The sequence below is a fragment of the Entelurus aequoreus genome, linkage group LG27 (genome assembly GCF_033978785.1).
Source record: "Entelurus aequoreus isolate RoL-2023_Sb linkage group LG27, RoL_Eaeq_v1.1, whole genome shotgun sequence".
Lineage (NCBI taxonomy): Eukaryota > Metazoa > Chordata > Actinopteri > Syngnathiformes > Syngnathidae > Entelurus > Entelurus aequoreus.
In genome coordinates this window covers 11,171,602-11,185,590 of record NC_084757.1, presented here as the reverse complement: position 1 = coordinate 11,185,590, position 13,989 = coordinate 11,171,602, and the positions used below count along the sequence as shown (strand labels likewise).

The 13,989-nt window shown below is 37.7% G+C and overlaps 1 protein-coding gene across 4 annotated transcripts in view; it reads right to left on the bottom strand.

The window, feature by feature from the left end:
• ralgps2 (Ral GEF with PH domain and SH3 binding motif 2) overlaps positions 1 to 13,989 on the bottom strand; it is a 169,962-nt gene that overhangs the window by 6,095 nt on the left and 149,878 nt on the right. For all 4 annotated transcript variants that reach the window (XM_062039064.1, XM_062039066.1, XM_062039065.1 and 1 more), the window contains 3 exons: positions 8,946 to 9,051; positions 3,172 to 3,264; positions 2,321 to 2,426 (listed from right to left, as the gene is read on the bottom strand). In XM_062039064.1, coding sequence (XP_061895048.1) covers positions 2,321 to 2,426; positions 3,172 to 3,264; positions 8,946 to 9,051 — 305 coding nt within the window. The remainder of the gene's footprint in view (positions 1 to 2,320; positions 2,427 to 3,171; positions 3,265 to 8,945; positions 9,052 to 13,989) is intronic.

Below are 13,989 nucleotides of genomic sequence, written 5' to 3'. Positions count from 1 at the left end.
ATTATTCCCCCAGACTTCCACACAGTAGGTTAAATATGGTAAAACTAATGAACAGTAAAGAATGTGGAGTGATTTGTGATCCAGAACCTGCTTTGCTTTATTTATTACTGAGATGCTTCTTGACAGCTTAGATTGTACATGTTTTATATGTGATTTCCAGTTAATTTGATCGTCAATTGTAATTCCAAGGAATTTTATTTCAAAAACCCTTTCAATATCCACTCCATCTATTTGTATCTGCACCCTTGTTTCACGTGTCCTCTTTCCAAACAGTATTAACTTAGTCTTAGTCAGGTTTAATGACAATTTATTATAGTCAAACCAAGTTTTTAGTTTACTCATTTCTTCCATAATGACTTCCTGCAACTGATTTAAGTCATCCCCTGAACAAAAAATATCAGTGTCATCAGCAAATAACACTAATTTCAATAATGTAGACACTTTACATATATCATTGATATACAGGATGAACAGTTTTGGCCCCAACACTGACCCCTGGGGGACACCACAAGCAATATCCAAACATGATGAACAGCAATCCCCCAACTTCACAAACTGTTGTCTCTTATTTAAGTAGCTTTTAAGCCAATCCAATACAACTCCCCTGATTCCATACTTTTCCATTTTATTGATTAATATATCATGGTTAATTGTGTCAAATGCTTTTTTTAGATCAATAAATATTCCCATTGCATATTGTTTCTTTTCTATGGCATTTGTGATTTCCTCTATTGTTTCAACTATTGCCATTGATGTAGATCTGTTTGATCTAAACCCATATTGACAGTCAGAGAGTAATTTATGCTTTTCTATAAATGCATCTAACCTGTTATTGAATAGTTTTTCTAATATTTTAGAGAATTGTGGAAGTAAAGAGACGGGTCTATAGTTTGTGAAGTGGTGTTTGCTCCCAGTTTTAAACAGAGGTATAACTTTAGCTATTTTCATTTCATTTGGAAATGCGCCGGTTTGAAATGACAAATTACAGATATATGTTAATGGTTTTGATATCCCTGTAATGACCTTTTTCACCAACGCCATACTAATGTCATTGGAGTCAGTGGACATTTTGTTCTTACATTTGTTTACAATATCCAACACTTCTTCTTCACCCACTGCATTTAAAAACATAGAATTGGGATTTCTCTCCAACAATCCCTCCATATTTTTACCAGTTGTCCGTGGATCTGGGATTTTTTCTGCAAGTTCAGGTCCAATACTTACAAAGAATTTATTGAAGGCATTAGCCACATCTTCAATATTATCATTTTCTTTACCATCATTTGTGAAATACGTTGGATAGTTATTTGAAGAGGTACTGTTTCTTATAATACTGTTTAATAAATTCCATATTCCTTTGATATTGTTTTTATTATCATCTAGTAATTTCTTATAATAATCTCTCTTATTTGACCTTATAATATGAGTTAATTTGTTTTTATATTTTTTATATTTATTTTCTGCTTCTTTTGTTTTCAATCTTATAAATTCCCTGTAAAGAGTGTTTTTCTTTTTGCAAGCATTTTGCAATCCCTTTGTGATCCAAGGACAATTGGTATATTTTCTTCTACTGGTGCATTCTTTTATTGGGCAATTTTTATCATATAATGACCTAAATATTCTCAAGAATATATTGTAAGCACTATTAACATCACCATTTTCATAAATTACATCCCAATTCTGCTCCAGTAAATCATGTTTAAATGAACTAATGGATTCCTCTGATCTCGTTCTTCTGTATTGGGTTGGCTTTTCTAGTTTTTTTGTCCTGTAGTTTCCATTAAATATCAGAAAAACTGGGAGGTGGTCAGTGATATCTTTGATCAATAGCCCACTTACGGTCTTATTCTCAATATCATTAGTGAATATGTTGTCGATTAGAGTGGCAGAGTAAAATATTTTTTACATACATACATATACATATGTATGTATATATATATATACATACATACATACATATATATATATATATATAGAATACTGTATATATTATATATATATTTAAAATATATATATTATTTATATATTTATTTACATATTAAATATACATATATACACATATATATATATATATATATATACATATACATATATATATATATATATATAATGTTATAAATATATATATGTTCTGGAATTGCACATTGTGTTGGTTAAAGTGCCGTCACCAACTAGTGGCCGGGCATGCACACTACAACGCTTTTGGCCCTTCCTGCAGTTCCATGTGGACCCGGATTGGCTTTGACAACATCTGTATGTAGACATTCCAGAAGCTGTGTGTGACTGTGTGTGTGTGTGTGTGTGTGCGTGTGAGTCTCACCATTCTCCGAGTCGGTCAGCATGAAGACATCGGGATGCTCAGGATCGTCCGCCATCATGGCCATCAGACCCACCACACACACACTCTTGCTGGACTTTGACTTGAACTGGGAGCAGATGACAGCAGAAAACAACATGAGATTTTCTGTGCTTAGAACCAACGAATAGGTGTGTGTGTGTGTGTGTGTGTGTGTGTGTGTGTGTGTGTGTGTGTGTGTATGCTCTATCCTGTGGAGCTTGCTTACTGCTCCACAAGGTTCTTGTTAGAGCCTGTGAGTGAGACACAGGGTGGGAGTGATGTCATTGTTCTCATTATTCAATGAGTGCTACCATCTGTCTGCAACACACACGCACACACTCACACACACACACACACACAAGTACACGCACACACAGCATGTTGCATCCAATACTTTTCCAGCTCTCGCTGCATCATGTGATCTCCTGCACAGTGTGAGTTAACGTGACAGGCAGCTGACTACTAGACTGGAACAACACAGTGACCTGAAGTCTGCTTCCTCCTCCTCCTCCTCCTCCTCCTCCTTCTTCTTCTTCCGGTAAGTTCTTTACCAGTGATGCTTCATCTTCGTGCGATTGCTGGATTAAAAACCCGTTAAAAGTAATGACTTCTCCCAAACAAATGTGCCGATCTGTTCAAAAACCAAACACGGATCTGGGGTTCTGCCTTGAGGTCATTGTGTTACATCGTGTGTGTGTCGTGCCGCTTTGCATAAACAAGTGTGTATGGGATTGAAGTGTGCGTGAACATTTGAATGGCTTTCACCCGCACAAGCTAACAAACACGGGGACAATTTTTGGAAGAATGTGTGTTAAGAAGACGTGTGTGCTTACATGTTTCCTCTCAGTGGCCTTCAGGGACTTGACAGGATAGTAGTAAAGTTGGGTACTGCAAAGAGCCACCCAGAATTTGGTCCATGATGCCACCTGCAGACACACACACACACACACACACACACACACACACACACACACACACACACACACACACACACACACACACACACACACACACACACACACACACACACACACTTTAGGCAACAACACAGCGGCAGGTTGTGGGTGAATAGTGGATCTAGCATAATAGTGTGAGAGTCCAGTCCATAGTGGATCTAACATAATAGTGTGAGAGTCCAGTCCATAGTGGATCTAACATAATAGTGAGAGTCCAGTCCATAGTGGATCTAACATAATAGTGTGAGAGTCCAGTCCATAGTGGATCTAACATAATAGTGAGAGTCCAGTCCATAGTGGATCTAACATAATAGTGTGAGAGTCCAGTCCATAGTGGATCTAGCATAATAGTGAGAGTCCAGTCCATAGTGGATCTAACATAATAGTGTGAGAGTCCAGTCCATAGTGGATCTAACATAATAGTTGAGAGTCCAGTCCATAGTGGATCTAACATAATAGTGTCAGAGTCCAGTCCATAGTGGATCTAACATAATAGTGTGAGAGTCCAGTCCATAGTGGATCTAACATAATAGTGTGAGAGTCCAGGCCATAGTGGATCTAACATAATAGTGAGAGTCCAGTCCATAGTGGATCTAACATAATAGTGAGAGAGTCCAGTCCATAGTGGATCTAACATAATATTGTGAGAGTCCAGTCCATAGTGGATCTAGCATAATAGTGAGAGTCCAGTCCATAGTGGATCTAACATAATAGTGTGAGAGTCCAGTCCATAGTGGATCTAACATAATAGTTGAGAGTCCAGTCCATAGTGGATCTAACATAATAGTGTCAGAGTCCAGTCCATAGTGGATCTAACATAATAGTGTGAGAGTCCAGTCCATAGTGGATCTAACATAATAGTGTGAGAGTCCAGGCCATAGTGGATCTAACATAATAGTGAGAGTCCAGTCCATAGTGGATCTAACATAATAGTGAGAGAGTCCAGTCCATAGTGGATCTAACATAATATTGTGAGAGTCCAGTCTATAGTGGGTCTAACATAATAGTGTGAGAGTCCAGTCCATAGTGGATCTAACATAATAGTTGAGAGTCCAGTCCATAGTGGATCTAACATAATAGTGAGAGTCCAGTCCATAGTGGATCTAGCATAATAGTGTGAGAGTCCAGTCCATAGTGGATCTAGCATAATAGTGTGAGAGTCCAGTCCATAGTGGATCTAACATAATAGTGAGAGTCCAGTCCATAGTGGATCTAACATAATAGTGAGAGTCCAGTCCTTAGTGGATCTAACATAATAGTGAGAGTCCAGTCCATAGTGGATCTAACATAATAGTGAGAGTCCAGTCCATAGTGGATCTAACATAATAGTAAATGTGAGAGAGCCCAGTCCATAGTGGATCTAACATAATAGTGAGAGTCCAGTCCATAGTGGATCTAGCATAATAGTGAGAGTCCAGTCCATAGTGGATCTAACATAATACTGAGAGTCCAGTCCATAGTGGATCTAACATAATAGTGAGAGAGTCCAGTCCATAGTGGATCTAACATAATAGTGAGAGTCCAGTCCATAGTGGATCTAGCATAATAGTGAGAGTCCAATCCATAGTGGATCTAACATAATAGTGAGAGTCCAGTCCATAGTGGATCTAGCATAATAGTGTGAGAGTCCAGTCCATAGTGGATCTAACATAATAGTGTGAGAGTCCAGTCCATAGTGGATCTAACATAATAGTGAGAGTCCAGTCCATAGTGGATCTAACATAATAGTGTGAGAGTCCAGTCCATAGTGGATCTAGCATAATAGTGAGAGTCCAGTCCATAGTGGATCTAACATAATAGTGAGAGTCCAGTCCATAGTGGATCTAGCATAATAGTGAGAGTCCAGTCCATAGTGGATCTAACATAATAGTGAGAGTCCAGTCCATAGTGGATCTAGCATAATAGTGAGAGTCCAGTCCATAGTGGATCTAACATAATAGTGAGAGTCCAGTCCATAGTGGATCTAGCATAATAGTGTGAGAGTCCAGTCCATAGTGGATCTAACATAATAGTGTGAGAGTCCAGTCCATAGTGGATCTAACATAATAGTGAGAGTCCAGTCCATAGTGGATCTAACATAATAGTGTGAGAGTCCAGTCCATAGTGGATCTAACATAATAGTGTGAGAGTCCAGTCCATAGTGCATCTAACATAATAGTGAGAGTCCAGTCCATAGTGGATCTAACATAATAGTGTAAGAGTCCAGTCCATAGTGGATCTAACATAATAGTGTAAGAGTACAGTCCATAGTGGATCTAACATAATAGTGAGAGTCCAGTTCCTTATTTTATGATTCTATATATTTTTTTATATTTTGTTGACAATTACTTGAGCAAAACAAAGTCAATAGTAAATAAGTAAAAAAAACCTAAGTGTTCTGTTAATTTAAATCCCTTTTTTTGTGTGTCCTTAAAGTCCTCCTGTGTCCACGGAACTATTCCTCGAGTCTGTTTACTAACAAGACGTTATGGCAGAGCCGGAGTCGAGTTTCTTAACATGGAGATATTCTCACTACTTTTCTTTGGTCGAGCAGAAAGAAAATAACATTTTAGTCCAATGTAAGTTGTGTCTTGGATCAAAGATCCCATCTACTGCCCAAAACAGCAATTAAAATCTGCTGAAACAGCTACAAAAGCAACATGCTTCGACGAAGCTGGTAAAGAGAGACACAGACTCCGATGCCACTTCAGCTCCACTTAAGGATTTTAACGGAGGGACTGCTAGCCAGGACAACATTGATAGAGCCATTGCAGCGTATGTGCTAGAAGACATGCAGGCTATTTCTACAGTGGCGTCACCCGCTTTCAGGCAGCTAATTAGCATGATAGCAGGCGTCAAACGGCAAGACATTTTTTTCCAAGTTCCTGGACACAGTGGACAGTGAGCACATAAAAATGGAAAGCAAGCTAAAGAAGACACTCCAAACTCTGCCTCTGCTCATCATCCAGCACTGAAGGTACACACTCTGTCAGTTCTCTTATATACTCTTTCATTCTAGACTTCTAGAGTGTTTGATTATCACATCACTCTAAATGTATAGACTATAAAGTTCACAAACATAAAGAGGGATCCTAGTGGGCCAGGCCAATCTTTCCTTATCTCTAAACTAAAACTGGGGAAATGCGTAGAGTGTTCTGGGCTTCAGTACCTTGTTGATCTCATGAAGACATGATTTTATTTCAGAATTGCTGAATCCACTGCTGATCAGTGGCATCCCGAAAATAATCCATCATGACAAACATTCCCAAACCTGCCAACCTTTAGGATATCGCATGAGCACCCAAGTGTAGCGTACAAGCATATTCAAGCATCGCAATGTGTGCCAAGCACAAACAACATCTATGACATCATATTCAACCCTATGGGTTAGGAATGGGATGGCACTTGAAGTTAATATGTCAGTCAAGGCAGGTGGCCAAATACTTTTGGCAATATAAGCTGGGTTGACCCAAGCTCGTCTATTAAGATGTCAGGTAATAGTTCTTGAATATTTTAGTCTGTCCAATCATTGTGTCAATATTGCACAAGCATCATGGGACCATCTGCTGACCCGTCTCCGCTCGGGATGGTTTCCTGTTGGCCCCGCTGTGGACTGGACTCCCGCTGATGTGTTGGATCCACTGTGGACTGGACTTTCACAATGTTATGTCAGACCCACTCGACATCCGTTGCTTTCGGTCTCCCCTAGAGGGGGGGGGGGGTTACCCACATATGCGGTCCTCTCCAAGGTTTCTCATAGTCATTCACCGACGTCCCACTGGGGTGAGTTTTTCCTTGCCCGTATGTGGGCTCTGTACCGAGGATGTCGTTGTGGCTTGTACAGCCCTTTGAGACACTTGTGATTTAGGGCTATATAAATAAACATTGATTGATTGATTGATTGATCTGAACAAAACACCTGTTTTAATTGAGTCTGGAGCACCTCAATTCTACTTGAATCTGATTTGGGGCCTTTTTTTTTTCTACCGTTTTGTGTGCGTGTACACCAGGGGTGTCCAAAGTGCGGCCCGCAGGTAATTTTTTAACGGCCCCACGGCACATTCTAAAAATACGATGAAAAAAAAATAAAAAACATAAAAAGTGGTATAAAAGAGCAAACAGGTGAAATGTAACAAGAAAATGTTGCATTATTTACTCTAATAACACAAAGCTGCCATGCAGGCTGTTTCTTTCTTTAAAAAAAAAATTATGAATCAAAATCAATGTCATTATGAATTATTGACCTATTCAAGGCTCCATTTACTTCACATTAAATATTCCACTTTAGATATTTTGGGGGGAAAAATGTTGCATATTTTTTGGTTGCCATTTAAAAAACAAACAAAAAACATAAACAACAATAACAATTATAATTGACGGATAGATCTGAAGTTGATCTTGAGACTATTGTGGTAAAAGTTTTAAAAATTTTATTTTTTTAAACTTTACTGAGCAGTACCATTTTGGATCCCCAATAATTTTAGTGGGACTTTTTTTATTTTTATTTTTTAAGTGTCATTGCTCAAAAAAATAATGAATTAAAATCAATGTTGTTATGAGTTATTGACCTTTTTAAGACTCCAATTATTATATAATCTCAAATATTCCACTTTAAAATTTTATTGGGGGAAAATATTGCATATTTTGTGTTTTTTTCCTTAAAAATAAACGGTTTTCCTTGACAAAAATGGCATAAAACTTAAATCTTTAAAAGCGTTATATTGACAGTAGGGCTGCAACTAACGATTCATTTGATAATCAATTAATCTGTCGATTATTACTTCGATTAATAATCGGATAAAAGAGACAAACTACATTTCTATCCTATCCAGTATTTTATTGAAAAAAAACAGCATACTGGCACCACACTTATTTTGATTATTGTTTCTCAGCTGTTTGTAAATGTTGCAGTTTATAAATAAAGGTTTATTTATTTTAAATAAATAAATAAACAAAAAATTTAATAAAAAATTTAAAAAAAAACTCTGCGCATGCGCATAGCATAGATCCAATGAATCGATGACTAAATTAATCGGCAACTATTTTAATAATCGATTTTAATCGATTTAATCGATTTGTTGTTGCAGCCCTAAATAACAGATAGACCTAATGTTGATCTAGAGATTTAAACCTTGAATAATAATAATAATAATAATAATACTAAATAATGACACATTTGTAATATTTTTTTTGACCAAAACCTTTTGGGGTCCCCGGGATCAAGTCTGAGTGGAGGCCTAAATGTATCTTTTTTTATACATATATTGTATTGGTTTTTAAAATAAAAAATATCAAAATGGCCCCCGCTTGCTTTGATTTTTCAGTGTGCGGCCCTCAGTGGAAAAAGTTTGGACACCCCTGGTGTACACGAAGGCTGTTGAATGAAGACACGCTAGGTAGAGAAGACGTCATGCAGTCAGCGACCTTGCTAATTAATATGCTTGATTGGAAGCGGCTGGATTGGCCTGATTAACAATAGCAACTTAGTTGCTTTGTCAAATAACCTCATTAATCACATTCCTTTTTTCCCCCTTCGCATTATCATAAACACCCACAGACCTCCAAAGTTGGTTTCCAGCCATAACAGAAACAGGCCTCAGCGCCACAAGAGACCCAAAAGGCAGTGAAAATAAAATGCAAGGTCACAAATAATCATCGGCGCGTGTTCTCACCGTTGGCTTCTTGCCCTCCTTGAGTACGGTTTTCCGCCTCAGCACGCCTTGGACCGTGACCGCCCCGGGATACAAGTGAACCGCCAGCTCCTCCGACTCTGCTGAGCTACAATGAGGACAAAAACGAGACGTCACTTGAGACGCACGCACGCAAGGGACCTGCAACCTCAGCAACACAAGCGCATGCACACAACCACGCATACGTCCGGGTACAAGTTGGAGATGAGCTATAAGCGAGGAGACGCAATCTGCAAGGCTACCTTACAACGCTCTGCTCGCTCCGTCAAACTGAAATGGCGCATGTCTGGTGGAGCAGCGAGTGGAGAGCAGGGGCGTAAAAACAAAGGTTGGTGTGCAGATTGGGAGTCTACTAAAGCCTGGTGGAAAGAGAGGAGGAAGCCCAATCGCGCGTCTGTAAAAGCAAAATCAGGCCTCGCTACACGTCTTGAAATCAACCCTATCCGTTCGTCAATTACAGATGTGGGAATTGGAAGTTGCATCCTTTTTTCCTTTCGGAAATAGGCTAACCCAGACCTGGGCAAAGTAAGGCCCGGGGGCCACATGCGGCCCGTTAAGCTTTTCAATCTGGCCCGCCGGACATTCCCAAATAATTTTTTTTGATCGTTAAGATGGAAAGTGTAGCTGCCATTTTGATGTGCAGTGATGTTTTCTAATGACCGTAAGTCTTCAACTATACTAAATATTTCAATGCTTGGAATCTGCGCTTATGGATGGTATACCAGTTACTATTAGGGATGTCCGATAATGGCTTTTTGCCGATATCCGATATTGTCCAACTCTTTAATTACCGATACCGATATCAACCGATACCAACCGATATATACAGTCGTGGAATTAACACATTATTATGTCTAATTTGGACAACCAGGTATGGTGAAGATAAGGTACTTTTAAAAAATAAAAAATAAATAAAATAAGATAAATAAATTAAAAACATTTTCTTGAATAAAAAACAAAGTAAAACAATATGAAAACAGTTACATAGAAACTAGTAATTAATGAAAATGAGTAACATTAACTGTTAAAGGTTAGTACTATTAGTGGACCAGCAGCACGCACAATCATGTGTGCTTACGGACTGTATCCCTTGCAGACTGTATTGATATATATTGATATATAATGTAGGAACCAGAATATTGATAACAGAAAGAACTGGGGGGAGGGAGGTTTTTTGGGTTGGTGCACTAATTGTAAGTGTATCTTGTGTTTTTATGTTGATTTAATAAAATAAAAAAAAAATAAAAAAAAATAAAATAAAAAAAACAGATACAGATAATAAAAAAACCGATACAGATAATTTCCGATATTACATTTTAACGCATTTATCGGCCGATATTATCGGACATCCCTAATTAGAACACTGGAGTGATAGCTTCTGGAAATGGGCCTCTATACACCTATGTAGATATTGCACCAAAAACCAGACATTTGCTGCTAGAATAGTCATTTACCACATTAGCAATGTATAGAGTGTATTTCTTTAAAGTTAAGACTAGTTTAAAGTTATCTTCATTGAAAAGTACAGTGCTTTTCCTTCAAAAATAAGGACATTTCAATGTGACCCCAAACTTTTGAACGGCAGTGTATATTGATATATAATGTAGGAACCAGAATATTAATAACAGAAAGAAACAACCCTTTTGTGTGAATGAGGAGGGAGGTTTTTTGGGTTGGTGCATTAATTGTAAGTGTATCTTGTGTTTTTTATGTTGATTTAATTAAAAAAAAAAGAAAAAAAAAGATACCGATAATTAAAAAAACGATACAGATAATTTCCGATATTACATTTTAACGCATTTATCGGCCGATAATATCGGCAGGCCGATATTATCGGACATCCCTAGTTACTATGGTAATCTAATTAGTTACTATGGTCATATAATTAGTTACTATGGTCATCTAATTAGTTACTATGGTCATATAATTAGTTACTATGGTCATCTAATTAGTTACTATGGTAATCTACGTCACAGCAGCTCAGACGAGGCACCAAGCAGTGCGGGTGGGGAGCGTTTCCACAGACGCTGAAGGAGATTTTCACAACAAAGTTCTAAAGCTTAGTGATGTATCAGATTGTAGGTGGCTTTATTTTGTACCCTTCGCGTTCATATTTCACTGTTTGTTGCATTTTTGTTGCGTTTCACTTGATTGTAAAATGTGTCGATCGAAAGGGGGTGTGACATTCATATTTAGTCAATATTCAGTGTTTTATCCTTCATAGACATTTTTTAAATTCCATTATGTGTTTAAAGGCGGTCTGTCATAACATTTTTAGCATTCAATCAGACATTATTGTGAGGTTTTGTATTAGTGTTCCTAAAAATAGATATTCCGGCTCCCAGACACATTTTTTTTCTCTAAATGTGGCCCCCCCGAGTCAAAATAATTGCCCAGGCCTGGGCTAACCTAACATGATGTTGCTGGTAAAATGTGTTACGTTAGCATGTAGCTCACATAGCTATGCGAACGTTTGTGTCCTGTCCCGTTCCTTATGTCACGTTGTTGTATGCGATGTATGACATCTGTCAGGCTAGCAAGTGCAGTCACAGTGTACAGTTGACCTCTGGATAGTTACCATTCAACATTTTTGTGACCGTTCAAATTCACTAAGATTCTTGGTCCAAAAAAATGAGAGATGTCCGATAATGGCTTTTTTTGCCGATATCCCGATATTGTCCAACTCTTAATTACCGATTTCGATATCAACCGATACCGGTATATACAGTCGTGGAATGAACACATTATTATGCCTAATTTTGTTGTGATGCCCCGCTGAACGCATTAAATAATGTAACAAGGTTTTCCCAAAATAAATCAACTCAAGTTATGGAAAAAAAATGCCAACATGGCACTGCCATATTTATTATTGAAGTCACAAAAGTGCATTATTTTAGTTAACATGCCTCAAAACAGCAGCTTGGAATTTGGGACATGCTCTCCCTGAGAGAGACTATGAGGAGGTTGAGGTGGGCGGGGTTGGGGGTGTATATTGTAGCGTCCCGGAAGAGTTAGTGCTGCAAGGAGTTCCGGGTATTTGTTCTGTTGTGTTTATGTTGCGGATGTTTTCCCGAAATGTGTTTGTCATTCTTGTTTGGTGTGGGTTCACAGTGTGGCGCATATTTGTAACAGTGTTAAAGTTGTTTATACGGCTACCCTCAGTGTGACTTGTATGGCTGTTGACCAAGTATGCCTTGCATTCACTTGTGTGTGTGAAAAGCCATAGATATTATGTGACTGGGCCGGCATGCAAAGGAAGTACCTTTAAGGTTTATTGGCGCTCTGTACTTCTTCCTACGTCCGTGTACACAGCGGCGTTTTAAAAAGTCATACATTTATTTTTTGAAACCAATACCGATAATTTCCGATATTACCTTTTAAAGCATTTATCGGCCGATATCATCGGACATCCCTAAAAAAAATGCATTTTGTCAATTTTTTCTCTCTCTGAAAAATAGCCTGTTGTATTTATTAGAAACCACATTTTATCTGTCATTTTTATACATTCTAATCCATAATATACAGCAAGTGTGAGGTGGCTAACAATGCAGCTAATGGGAGTAATCTATTGTGCCCATAACGCCCTCTAAAAACATCCAAAAACCGCCCACAATTCTCCATTTACATTTCGTGATTGAATAAGAACAAATATTGTTATTATAAGCGCCAACGCCGAGGAACTACTTTTAGCGGCGCCGTGATCACAGAGAGGTAACTAGCTTATGCAGCTATTGACATAATGAGCCGATGAGCTGCTGCATCGCCTCTTAGCTGGTAAAAGTTAATTCTAGAATATATATCATGCGTCTCACCTGCGTAGTACAAGGTCCTGGCTAAAAACCGAGAAGTTGGGTCAACTTTAGTTTTTCTTTACCTCCAGGCGGAGTATGATTAATTCTTCATCTAAAGTCGGCATCCCAGTGAGAGCAGACATTGTACAGTAAGTGATTGTTTTAGTATGTTCATAGTTTGTATTTCTTGTTTAGCACTTAGCAATACTGCTACTTGCAGGATCTGCTTACCATTCAGCTTCTAAAACTTGTAGTTCATCCTCCTTATATTCAGGCTCAAAAATATAACAAAGTTTCTGGATTATCATTTGTCCTAAAGTAGTCGTCTCTCATTAAGTCTGCCGTGATTACTAGTTGTTATTGTTGTTGAAGGTAAAACCAAACAATATGACGCGTCTGTGAAATGAATGTTCCGCCATATGCTTAAAATGAGCAAAATAAGTAAATATTACATGTTATTATGAATGTGCCTGTTACTACATTACATATATACTTACAGTGTGTAAATAAAACATATTTTTTAAATGCTTTTAGAGCTCTTTACAGGTGGAATAGATCCAATCCCAATACCTCCATTGTTAGCTGACTTTTGCTAGCTTTTATTTACGAGTTAGAATGCTTTTTTTTTTGCAGCTTCTACCAACTAATTTCCTCATAAGTATTCTGAAGTATGCAACTCAAACTAATAAATGATTAAATACAGTTCCGGGCCATTACTTTCATGATGTTTAATCAAAGTGTTGCAAAGTTGTCGAACCCCAATCGAAACAAGAAGATTGTGTGTGAGTGTGTTCTTGTAATTTTACCCTTCTTGAGACATCAACGAGGAAAAGTACCTTCCATATAAGCTTAGGTCCGAAATCATGGTCCCAATACGGAAAACCATTGCATCTAATAGAGAATGTCTCATGTGCACCCCTGGTGGTGAAATATATCAAAGTTAAGGTGGTCCCAAAAAGGAGGGATTTTTCTAATTGACTATGTGTTGGTTTTAAAAGTGCGCCCCCTCTGGTCAACATATGAAATAACAAGTGTGTGTAAAAATTTGAAGTGCTCCCCCTCTTGCCAACATATGTAATAACAAGTGTGTGTAAGAAATTGAAATGCACCCCCTTTGGCCAAAATTATTATATATATGTATATGTATATGTATATATATATATATATATATATATATATATATATATATATATATATATATATATATATATATATATATATATATATATATATAT